The sequence below is a fragment of the Mirounga leonina genome, unplaced genomic scaffold, assembly GCF_011800145.1.
Source record: "Mirounga leonina isolate KUSES-001 unplaced genomic scaffold, KU_Mleo_1.0 Mir_165, whole genome shotgun sequence".
Lineage (NCBI taxonomy): Eukaryota > Metazoa > Chordata > Mammalia > Carnivora > Phocidae > Mirounga > Mirounga leonina.
The window spans coordinates 66,335,126-66,347,236 of NW_023270415.1; the positions used below are offsets into that span (position 1 = coordinate 66,335,126).

The 12,111-nt window shown below is 42.8% G+C and overlaps 1 protein-coding gene across 1 annotated transcript in view; it reads left to right on the forward strand.

The window, feature by feature from the left end:
- FER1L6 (fer-1 like family member 6) overlaps window positions 1-12,111 on the forward strand; it is a 112,646-nt gene that overhangs the window by 34,786 nt on the left and 65,749 nt on the right. The window contains exons 15-17 of the mRNA XM_035011880.1: window positions 1,772-1,862; window positions 5,443-5,562; window positions 7,045-7,197. Coding sequence (XP_034867771.1) covers window positions 1,772-1,862; window positions 5,443-5,562; window positions 7,045-7,197 — 364 coding nt within the window. The remainder of the gene's footprint in view (window positions 1-1,771; window positions 1,863-5,442; window positions 5,563-7,044; window positions 7,198-12,111) is intronic.

The following is a 12,111-nucleotide window of genomic DNA, read 5'->3' on the forward strand; positions in this document are numbered from 1 at the left end:
AGCAACTGAGCACATATTTATGAGGGTCAGATGGAGTTCAAATTGTTAGTTTTATATTTGGTAATCTTGCATTTGAGAAAGCACCTGAGGTCAAGGTGGGCTTCCTGTTTCCCCCACACACACCCATTTGTGGTTAAGCAGCTGGACTTCCGGGTCTCCCCTGCTCCCCTGGAGAAGAGACAGGCCACTTGCCACGTTAAGGTGAGGAGGCCATCCACAGGCCACAGCAGGTTGGGTCTGAAAGATGAAGAATGAACAGAAACAGGTGCCATGGTAATTTACTCTGATTCTGATGAGGAAATTAATGGTTTCTCCTGCTGTGAGAAAGGGAGAGAGAACTCAGAAGTCAGAAGTGTCCATCATGTCTCCTTGAGCTGGTCCGTCCTGGGAGTGGAATGGAATTTCTTGTGGCTCGCAGAAAGGTAGACATGTAGCAACAAGATGCCTTCCTCAAAACAGAATCCTTTTTAAAACTTAAGAGAACATTTAACTTGACTAGCACGTCCACAGAGAATTTCTGGTGAGGTTTCTAATTGCGCTGACATAGGACCCCTCACTGAGAGGTGTGGCATCTTAGACTTCCCCTTTTGTTTCCTTGTTTCCTTTTGTTTCTCCTTGATTTTCTAAATCATAGTGTTACTGCTCATCTTACCAAAAAAAGTATAGAAATGTATGAAGAAAAAGTGTTCTCAATTCTCTCTCCAATCCCACTCTCCAGAGACAAGTGTGATTTGTCCTCCTAGATTTTTTTCCTGTGCGTTTGCAAACCCACACGTTCCTAAAAATACTGTATTTTTTCACAAATGATGCACACTTTGTTTAGCACATTGTTTTTTTCACTCTACAACCGATTGCTGGCATATTTCTATAGTAGTATTACGATAGTCCTCAATATTTAACTGTGTGATATATATCACATATTTCATTGGTCCCTGATATATTAGTTGTTTCTACTTATTTTCCTGCTATAAACAATGTTATGATAAGCATTACTGTGTGAACATCTTGCACAATTTTTTAGTTGTTTTTGAAGAACAGAATTCTAGTTTAATTTTTGGATCAAATTATACGGACATTTCAATTTTGACAAGTGCTATCAAATTTTCTCTTAAACATTATAACAATTATTGGAGAAGAGTGACTACTTCCCCCACCATCCTGGAATATTATCCAATTTTTAGTAAGTGAAGATGGTATTGATTTTCATTTGCATTTGTTATCGCTAATGAGGACAATATCTTATTTCCCCAAGTTTTAAAGCCATTTTATTTCTTCTTCAATTGCATTTATAACCTCTACCATTTTATTGAGCACATTTTTAACATCATCCCTCAAAATGTTACTATTCAGTCTTTTGTATAGTTTTTAACATGTGAGGACATATCCCAGTATTGAGTCTAAAATATTTTTTACATACAACTTTTCAGGAAACTCTTGGTATGTGTTAAATGTGTAAGATGATGGAAAACGGCATTATTTTGTGTTTGTTATGACCTTGGATAGCAATCATAATGGATATATACATGAAAGAAAGTAGGAAAACAAGCATCTATTCCCCCAAACTAATGTGAGGTCTGGGCATCATTTCCAATCCTCATTTTGTCTCTTAGAAAAGTTAGCATACCACTGCTTAATTCTAAATGAGAAATCTTGGGTCTGTGCCTTCATCAACTTTCCTATTGTATTGCAGAAAGTATTTTTGCAAATCTCTGGAATTACATAAATGGATTTTCACTAAGTAGGTTTCAAAATTGTTATTCTTCTCTTATAGTGTCTTTATCTCTGAAGCAGAGAAGAAACCCAAGATGTTGAACCAAACCACCTTAGATAAGAAACGACTTACGCTCTGTTGGCAGGAGCTGGTATGTGAAAATCTATACTTTGAACAGAATTAAAACATGTGCTTTAAAAATAAACCTCACAGATGAGGCATAGGTCGTAGACCAGATGAGGATAAGGTTCTAAAGGTTATACATTTGCATGATGTAGAAGCATGAGTGAGAAGTGCATAAGTTGGAAGGGAACTAGCATTTATTGACCATTTATAAGAATGATTTAGAAGCCCACCAGTCCTACATCCTATTCTGATGGATTTCTCCCTTGCCTTGACATCTGTATTTTGTCAAAGGCTCTTTGACTTGACCTTTTGTCTTACAAATGGAGGAAACCCCTCCCACCCACCCCCAAAAAACCTGTTCTTCCCCTCTTCGGTTTCCTTCCATTAAGAATCATGTGAAGAGTTGTAAGCCTTCTTGACAACAGGGCAGGAGCGCTATGTCCGTAATGCTGCATGCCTCACAGATCCTCAGTCCCTGTCGCATGAGTGATGGCTGAGAAATGCCAGACCAAGTCAGACCCTGGATTATCTCACCTTGAAACTTCAGTTCCAGCAGTGGTACCAAGGGGCGTTTTGAACGAGGCCATGATAATCCTGTAAAGAAAAATTACTCAGTGTTTGACTGGTCAGGGACATATATAAGATGTGAGGGGGTCCCAGAGAGATTAAATGATTTTTTAAAGGTCACAGCTAATTAATCGTAGTCTATACACTAAAACCCAAGTCTCTAAATTGGTTTACCTTTCTTTCCAGAATAATAAACAAAGGTTTGTGTACTCCTCCTCTGGACTCCAAGGGAGGCCAAATTTTCACTATATAGAAGATCTTCCTCCTACCCCATTTCTTCTTTAGCACCTCTGACTGCTCTTCCCTGTCTCTGCAATGTCCATCCTCTACACATACTGCCCACAGAGCTCTATTTTCTTCTTATCATCCAATAGTCCTTGGCCTGAACGAGTCCATGAGTTTGATATCTTGTAGTGGCCCACCTCTCCCTCCTCATCTCTGGACCTCTATTTCCACCTTCCTAGGGGACACATCACCTGCTTGTCTCAAAGCACCTCCAACTCAACCCATCCTATTAAACCCATCAGCTTCCAATCTAACCTTGTCCCACATTCTGTATTAGCACCACCAGCTACACTTGTTGCTCCAACCAGAAGCCTGGACTCAACTTTGAATCTTTATTCCTAACCCTCGACAATCAATTCGACTGTAGGCCCATTGATTCCTCCCCTTAAAGACTCTGGAACATGCTCCACCTCTTCATCTGCAGAATCGCTGTCTAAACTGACTTCCTTAGCCCAGTCTATTGCAGTAGGCTTTCTTCAACCCATCTTCCATACCACAACCAGAATGGTCTTTCTAAAACACAAACCTGATTAAATTGCCATTGCTTCAAAAATCGCTGACATCTGTCAGTCCTACATACCCTGCATCTGCAATTGGTTCCTTTGTCTGGACTATCCTTTTTCTTCTTCTTCTTCTTCTTCTTCTTCTTCTTCTTCTTCTTCTTTCTTCTTTCTTCTTTCTTCTTTCTTCTTTCTTTCTTCTTCTTCTTCCTCTTCCTCCTCCTCCTCTTCTTCTTTTTTAAGATTTTATTTATTTTATTTTATTTTTCAAACTCAATTAGCCAAGGTATAGTACATCATTAGTTTTTGATATAATGTTCAATGATTGATTAGTTGAGTATATCACCTAGTGCTCAACATATCACATGCCTTCTTTAATGCCCATCACCCAGTTACCCCATCCCCCCACCCACCTCCCTTTCTGCAACCCTCAGTTTGTTTCCCGGAGTCAAGAGTCTCATATGGTTTGTCTCCCTCTCTGATTTCTTCCCATTCAGTTTCCACCCCCAACCCCTAGTGTCCTCTGCACTATTCCTTATGTTCCACATATGAGTGAAACCATATGACATCACCTGATGAATTCTGTTCATTGTTTAAAACTCAGCTCAAATGTCATATCATCTGTAAAACCTAGCTCTGTCTCTCTCTGGCCCCCTGATATTTTGCACATATATTGCTTTCAGCTCACCAAACTGTCAGAGTCTCAGGAAGAGGAAGCCTGTGTTTTCTTCCCCTGTCCTAGGCCTTGGCTCCTAGAATAGTACCTGGTCCATAGCAGGTATTCAGTCCCCCCTGTCAGCACGAACATAAGGCTTTCTATGGCCCAGGCCCTGTGCTAGGTGCTGGGAACACAAAGCTATAAGGACTTGGTACCCGCCCCTGAGGAATTTATTGATTGACTGGCTTATTCATTCTACAAACATTTATTTATTTATTTTTTTAAAGATTTTATTTATTTATTTGACAGACATAGCGAGAGAGGGAACACAAGCAGGGGGAGTAGGAGAGGGAGAAGCAGGCTTCCCCGCAATGCAGGGAGCCCGATGTGGGGCTCGATCCCAGGACCCTGGGATCACAACCTGAGCCGAAGGCAGACGCTTAACGACTGAGCCACCCAGGCGCCCCTCTACAAACATTTATTTAACACCTGCTATGTGCCAGGAACTCTGCCAGACACTGAGAATAAGTAAGAACAAAGTAAAAACAAGCCAGAGGAGGTCCCTGACCAGTGGAAGTTTATATTTTAGTGCAGTAGACAGAAGATAGAAAGGTAAACAACAAATAAACAAAAATGATTATAGGTTATGATTATGAAGGAAACTTTGTAAGGCCACGGTGATCAGGAGAACGTGGGGGACATGAGGCAGTGGTGATGTTTAAGCTGAGGCTTCAGAAGAAATGAGCCATGCAGAGTCCAAGAAGGACATTTGAGCAAGAGGAAAGCCCCCCCACACTGGTCTTGAGGATGGACTGAGCATGGCGTATTTTGGACCCCCTTGAGGACCCGTGTGCAGGGGGCCCAGCGTATGAAGCAATACAAGATGAAACAGAGAAGAGGCCAGGCGCACTTAGGCAGTGTCTCAGAAATCACTGGAAAGTGTTTGGGGATTTCCTGAGCACAAAAATGTGGCTGAATGAATGAATTCAAATAAACAGTTTTGGATGTTCCAAACACTCAGGCTGAGCTCCCTGGCAGCATTTCTCAAATAATGCTGGTTTGGTCTGGAAGCATCCCCCAAGCCTCTAGGAGAGGTAGTGAGAGCAGTGACGAAGGACGTGGGTTCTGGACTCCACTGGGGCTCCGCTCCAGCTCGGCCTCTCTGTCCAGCATTACTCTCCCTCCTCGGCTATGGTACCCACCCTGTAAAGCTGCTGTGAGGAGCAATGAGGACTCATTCCACAGCTAGAATGTTGCCTGGCACAGAGTAAGAACTCAATGCATTTTAGTTACTTTTGTATGAGAGGGCCTGGATTTGGGTCCTGGCTAATAGAGTTCTGGGACCTTGACAGACCTCTGACTTCTCTGGGCCTTGACTTCTCTTCTGTCAAACAAAGGTGAGATGATATTCGCTGCCTCCATATGCCTATGAAACTTTTATTAAATGGGCAGCATGCACACTGGCAGGCCCTGAACCAGCCTCATGACTGGCTCAGTGTGGAACTTACAAGCACCTTCAGGATTCTCCAGCAACAGGATAGTACTTGTTGTCCAGATATCTAGAAAGATCTACACTGACTCTTGTCTTGTTTCAGGAAGCAATGGCCAGGGAGGCCAAGGGGATCATTCAGCAGCAGAAGAAAAAGTTATCTCTTGATGAAATGATCCATGAAGCAGAAAACTTTGTGGAAAAAATCCGCTTCCTTGTCGATGAGGTAATAACTCTAAAGGCAAACTTCCTTTGGGAGATTAGACCAATTGTATTCCTAGTGAGGTTTGAATGTTTGGTGAGGATGCAAGATGGAGACCAGTGCTTTCTTCCAAGCCCTGCTGAGCTGAGCAGGCACAATTAGTTTAGGGGTGAGAACAGAGATTTTTATACTAAGCCAAAAATGTACAGCTTCATTGATTTTTAAATGAAGCCTGGGTATTCAGCAGAAATAAAAAGCATGTTCCTTAATGGAATCAAGAAAAGTCAAAAGAAGTATGGGACCTTTGATAAGTTTTCAACTGTAAGAGGGTTTAAACTCATATCCAGCAAAAGTCAAAACAGCATCTCATTTTAAAGTTGAAATCTTTTGTGACTTCTAGAATGATCTAAAAAGCTCCTCATATTTGCTTTGGTCAGATACCAGGTTTTGTGAGTGAAGATTTCAAGGAGAGGTACAGACCTACTCCTTCTGTCAATCTCAAAAGTTGTATTTCTTGTTGCAAATCTATCATTCCCTGGGGACAAAATAAGCAGTGAGACAGGAAGTTAGGTTAGTAAATGCAGGAATTTTATTAAGCACCCAGAAGGTTTAAACCAAGCATCAGGACTTCAGGTCTGTGACTGACTGACCCTCTGGCTAGGAAAACCTCCTTACTGATACTTCTGTTTCCATATCAAGAGAGAGGGGATGCTCTCTTTGGGAACAAATGACACCAGAGGATTATAGGGTTGGAAAGACAGAACACCGAGCCCAAGAAAGCCAAAGCATAGTTTATGACAGTGTACCTCCCTTTTGATTTGGTAGCTACTTTGGCTCAGAAATGTGCATTTCAAACACTCACAACATAATGGGCCTCTTGGCAGGGAATTCTGCAATTCCTATCTCGATGAGCTCAATTTTAAAGTAAAATTTTATGTGCAATTTAGTCGAGTTTCTCCTGAGAAACCACCTAAAATGGAGCTAAAATACTTAGCAACCATATTTTAGGTCAAAAGTCCCTTGTAGAATTGTTTTTCCTTCCTTAAGAGCAAATAGAAAGACTTTCAAAGACATTCATGGATTTTTGTTTTTGCTTTTTCATTTGAATATTCTGGAATGTTACCTGGCTTTTAGGGGGACCAATGATTGAGGATGAATTGTTATTACATGATTACAAAAAAGCAAAAACAAAGGGGAAGATGTTTTATTCCTTAGACGTAGATAAGTAGACCACCAGAGATGCCAAATCATGGGTCCAACTTGCACATCCTTAAAGCACAAGAGCACAGTTGGGCATATGGGGTTTACCTGTACTTGTAAGTCAGGACATAGGTTTTCTCAAAGAAGCTGCACTTAACTTGCTTGCTTGCATAGATGTTTAAGTGGCTAGACGGTTTAAGTCACAGAATTTGTTTTACAGAGGGGGACTGTTTCAGGATAGGAGAACTCTGGAAGGGTATCTGTTAAGCACCAACCCACCAAAGCCATTCCCCTCCATTCCCACAGCCACAGCATACCATCCCCGACGTCTTCATCTGGATGCTTAGCAACAACAGGAAAGTGGCATATGTCCGCATTGCCTCCAAAGACCTGCTCTATTCCCCCATCAGGGAGCAGATGGGCAAACACTGTGGGAAGATCAAAACTCATTTCCTCAAAGTAAGTCTGCACTATTTGTGACTCAAACACAGGACACCTCTGTTTTTCCCGAGTCTCTCAGCATTTCTAGCATGTGTCCATATCTCTGACTCTTCCCCAAAACTTTCAAAGATCTGAGGACAGGCAGCTGAAACACCTAGCCCCCTCTTGATTCAAACTGTGATTTGGTAGACCATCCTGAGGCTGAATATTTTCCAGTTTTCCAATTGCTATGTCAACAGACACATAATCTAGGGGGTGTACCTCAAGATTGCTTTAATTTTTATTTCTTTGATTACTAGGAGAAAGAAACATTTTTCTATTAGTTTTCTCTCTACCTTTTCTCTTGTGTAATTTGTTCATGGCACTTTTTCATGTGAGTTCATCCATATTTTAAAAATAAATTACAAGAGAAAAGGTTTGTATTTCACAGAACTGGTAGCTTAGGATTCCCTGGTGGCCTTCAACTGTGAAATTTCATCTTGGGTCCATGGACCCTTCATGAGGACAGGTCACCTGATGCCTCCCCTAATGCCTCACGAATGGACAATCATAGATACAATCTCCAGATGGATGCTGCTGCTGACTCTAAATCAAAATTTGAGCCTTTCTTGGAGACCCTGGGTATTTTACCTCTACTACAAATTTGTATCTCAGAAGTAGACTCGAGCAAATCTGGAGAAGGAGTGGTCCAGAAGCTCACCACTCACCAGTACCTGACAAGAAAGTGTAATTTGACTGATTAACTCTTCCCAACTCATTGTCGACTTTCCTGGCAATTGTAGTTCTGATTTCTTGCTGTAACATAATTATGTTCTACTGCCTCAGGGTGGGGTGCGGTGAGAAGCCGCATTAACCATGCCATATGAAGAATGGGTGAAGAGATAACAATGCTTAACTGAGAAGGCTTGACAGCATGATAGAGATTTTAAGTGTTTGTAGGGCTAACACATGGATGATGAGTGTGTGTGTGTGTGTGTGTGTGTGTGTTTCCAGAGGATAGAACCAGGCTCCATGATAGCTATGACAGGGAAATAGCTCCCTATATGGAGGTCCATATTTGTTCTCTGTCCCCTTGATATAAATATGGCAGTGGGCAGCTAGATTAGATAGCCTCTAAGTGCCATCCAAATATTAGAGTCTACATTAGATGTGATCACTAAATGTTGGACACAGAAGAGGCAGTAGGGGATATTGGTTTAATGCTTGGGCTTTGAAACGAGGTGAATCTGGGTGGGAATTTGTATTGGTTTATCAGGGCTGCTATAACAAAGGGCCACCAAGTGGCTTAAACAACAGAAATGTATTATCTTATAATTCTGAGATTAAGGTATTGGCAGAGCCACTCTCTCTCGAAGGTGCTAGGGAAGCACCTGTTCTAGCTTCTGGTAGTTCCTTGGCTTGTGGGAGCATAACTCCAAACTCTACACTGTGTTCTCCCTAGGGTGTGTCTCTTCACATGAAGTCCTTTTTGTAAGAACCATACTCCAGTTTGACTTCATGTTAACTGTATCTGCCATGACCCTATTTCCAAACAAGGTCATATTCTAAGGTAGTGGGGGTTAGGACTTCAATGTGTGAATTTTAGGGGAACACAGTTTAACCTATTACAGAATTCTGGGACTAATATTTACAAGCTGTGTGACCTTGGGCAAGTTACTTAACATCTCTGTGTTTCCTATTCTTCCTCCATCAAATGGCGATGATGCTGAGGGTTAAGCGCGTAACTGCCCATAAAGCAAACAGAGCGGACATCATCCAGAGTAATCACTCAATAAATATTGGTATTCAAACAAATGGGCATCCAACATCTAGAGGCCATTTCTGGAATTGTGTGCCCCTTCATATCTGGTGAAGTGTCTGTGGCTCTGTCTATTGTTTTCTACCATGTGTGTAATGTGATTCTTAAACTGATCCCTGTAAAGCTGTAACTGAAAAGAAAAAAAAGGAAAAAAATTCCCTCTAGCTATTTACCACAAATGTCAGGGTTTCTCTTCAGCTTTCTCCATCCAAGGAATTCTGGGGTCACGAGAAATATTTGTCTTAAAAATGGCAAATCATTTCAGAAGGCTCTGCACTAAAAATACTAGAAACTCAGTGTAAAGTTCCTCTCTGCTAAATATTTGGATGTATGCTGACTTTATTTAAAATTAGAACAAAGAACAGCTGTAACGTGAAGCCCGAGGACGGACATAACTGAGAATTCAGGACCTCTGCCCCTGGCCTTGGCTTATGTCTGTCTGTATTTTCCTTTTGCCATCAGGATTACTTTGGGTGATAGCTTTTTAAATTTTGTTGAATTCAATTGCACTGACTTGATGAAACATCTTAATTAGATGATTCAGCAAAACTGTTTTCAGTCCAGTTTTGATTGTTACCCTTGCTTTTCCTTCCCTCTCTCCACCTCTCTTTATGTCCCTTTCCCTTCACTGAAATGGTGAGTCTGAAAAAAGCAGGAGTGGCACCGGGGAGACAAAATGTTCACCCACCTACCACTCGCTCTGGTTTCTTAGCTGAAAATTAAAAGTGCAGGAAGACAGAGCAGAGAATGCAAACCTCCCAAATCTCCAGGCTGGAGTTTCCTCAAAGTTTATGCTGTGGGACAGCTGGGCTTTCAGTGGCCCTGTGAGCTTCCATGTTCAAACCCATCTGGGAGGTTGCAGGTGCCCCCTCCCGCAGGGTCTCAAGGTGCCCATTAGCCAGTAGAGGGCTCCCAGAAGTTCTGCAGTCAGGAAACATCTCCAACCTTTACAAACCACGCTTGCCAACGTTATTCATCTAGAATAGTTATTTACAAATTTAGGAAACTCCTTTTACTAGGGGCCCGGTTTGGGGAATATTAATCTAGAGGAAATCAAAGTGCCTCATCTGAAGCCACATGGCCAAATAAATAGTAAATTGTAATAGTAAATCATGGTCCCTGGTTCCATGATCTTTCTTGTTTTCTAATTTTAATATACTCATAATGCTAGAGTGAACAGGAAGGAATCACTGGAACAAAATTTGCTGAGCTCAGCCCAGTCCACCCTCCAAAAGAACAGAGCTCTCCTGCTTGGGTCTCATCCCCACCATATCCTTAGTGGCCATAGGGTGGGAAAGGACATTCATGGCCAAAAGGAAAGTATGTGTGGAAGGAGCTGGATGCACTCAGAGCCCAGCGGGGAGGTGGTACTCCACCTTCATTTCTCTCCACTCCTGTGAAGTCCCCCACTCAGCTCCCTGTGAGTCCACCCCAGCTGGACTCCAGGGAGCCCCTCCTCTTGAGTCCAGTCACTTCTCTGGACCCCAACTTTCAATCCAGCTTTCCCTAGGATGCAGCACAAAGTGGTGGCTGGGTCCCGCCACAGACTGAAACCTCTACAAGGCAAGCACATCCTCTCTTTCTAGTACCTGCTGACCAAGTTCAGCACAGTATGTGTGAATTACCATCTCTTGTCCACATAATGAGCAGGATTCCTCATCCTTGTCTGTGTCATTCTCTTTCTTCTCTGAAAGCTTTTGGCAAATCCCTTCGTGGCACGGAATAAGCACTCACTCAGTGTGAGTCTCTGTTAGCACTGTTAGTTCCTGCCCCTGTGTCTCCGTTCAAGCCTTCCCTCTTCCTGGGATGCCTTCTCCACTGGTCCAACTCTTGAAGTGCCCATTTAAAGCCCAGCGAAATATTTGACTCATAAAGAAAAGATGGAAACCCCTGCTACTACTTCTCTGCTCCCTTAGCCTTTTCTCTCTTACCCTTGACTTTGCACTTGAATAAATGAATTAAAGTCAGCCTCCTTGTCTAGATGTGAGCTAATGAAGGGGGTAATGCCCTCCTGACCCCACTGCCTCAGTAAGGCCTAATGGCACTTCAGGCAGGTGCTGAACTGAGTGGCTGAAAATCCATTTAAAGGACCCACAGTGCAAGATAGAAAGGTAAATAACCATGCTCAATTTTGGATTTAGATGCTCTCCACGGGTGCCTTGGGAAGCATCAGAGCAAGCTGTAGCCTTTCATGTAGGATTTTGTGATTCTCTCTGGAAAAGAAGGGGCGTGGAAGGAAGGGGAAAATATTGACGGGAAATCCGTAAAAAAACACTAAGAGACACTTAGCCGCGTCAACAAATTCTGGAGAGGTAACTATTCTCAGAATGAAGGTCTTGCCAGCAATCCTGAACACAGCCAAGTCTGGGGTTTGGGATTCCTTAGCTGGGGGAAGGAGTCCTCTAATCCTGGTGACTAAGAAATAAAGAAGCCACACTGCATTGAGTTATATCGTCCGTATCTTGAGAACGCTTGCATCTATATATGCACACACTCATACCACTTACACTAAGACGTACATAAACACACCGATTCTAACAAACATAAATAGAAATCCAAATCCAAATACATTCAAAGGAGAGAATGGGGGCGGCCTGGGTGGCTCAGTCATTAAGCGTCTGTCTTCAGCTCAGGTCATGATCCTGGGGTCCTGGGATCGAGCCCCGCATCAGGAGCCTGCTTCTCCCTCTGCCCTGCAGGTCATGATCCTGGGGTCCTGGGATCGAGCCCCGCATCAGGCTCCCAGCTCAGCAAGGAGTCTGCTTCTCCCTCTGCCTGCTGCTACGCGTGCTTGTGCTCTCTCTCTCTCTCACACACACACTTTCTCTCTCTCTCTCAAATAAATAAATAAAATCTGTAAAGAAAACAAAACCAAAAAATCAAAGGAGAGGAGGCAGGGTAGAAAGGGAACTTGAAACCATGCTGCGTGAGGAAGGGATGAAGGGACTAGAGATGCTTAGCCAGGAGGGAAGGGCACAGTAGGGCAGGTGGGTCCCTTCAAGCACATGGAGGCCTGACCTATGGAAGAAGCACTCGAGTCCTTCTGAATGAAGCAAAGAGGTGGGAGCTGTGGTTGGGCTTCCAGGTGCTTGGCAGTTCTGGAAAGGGAGGTTTAACTCAGCGTGGGAAGAGGC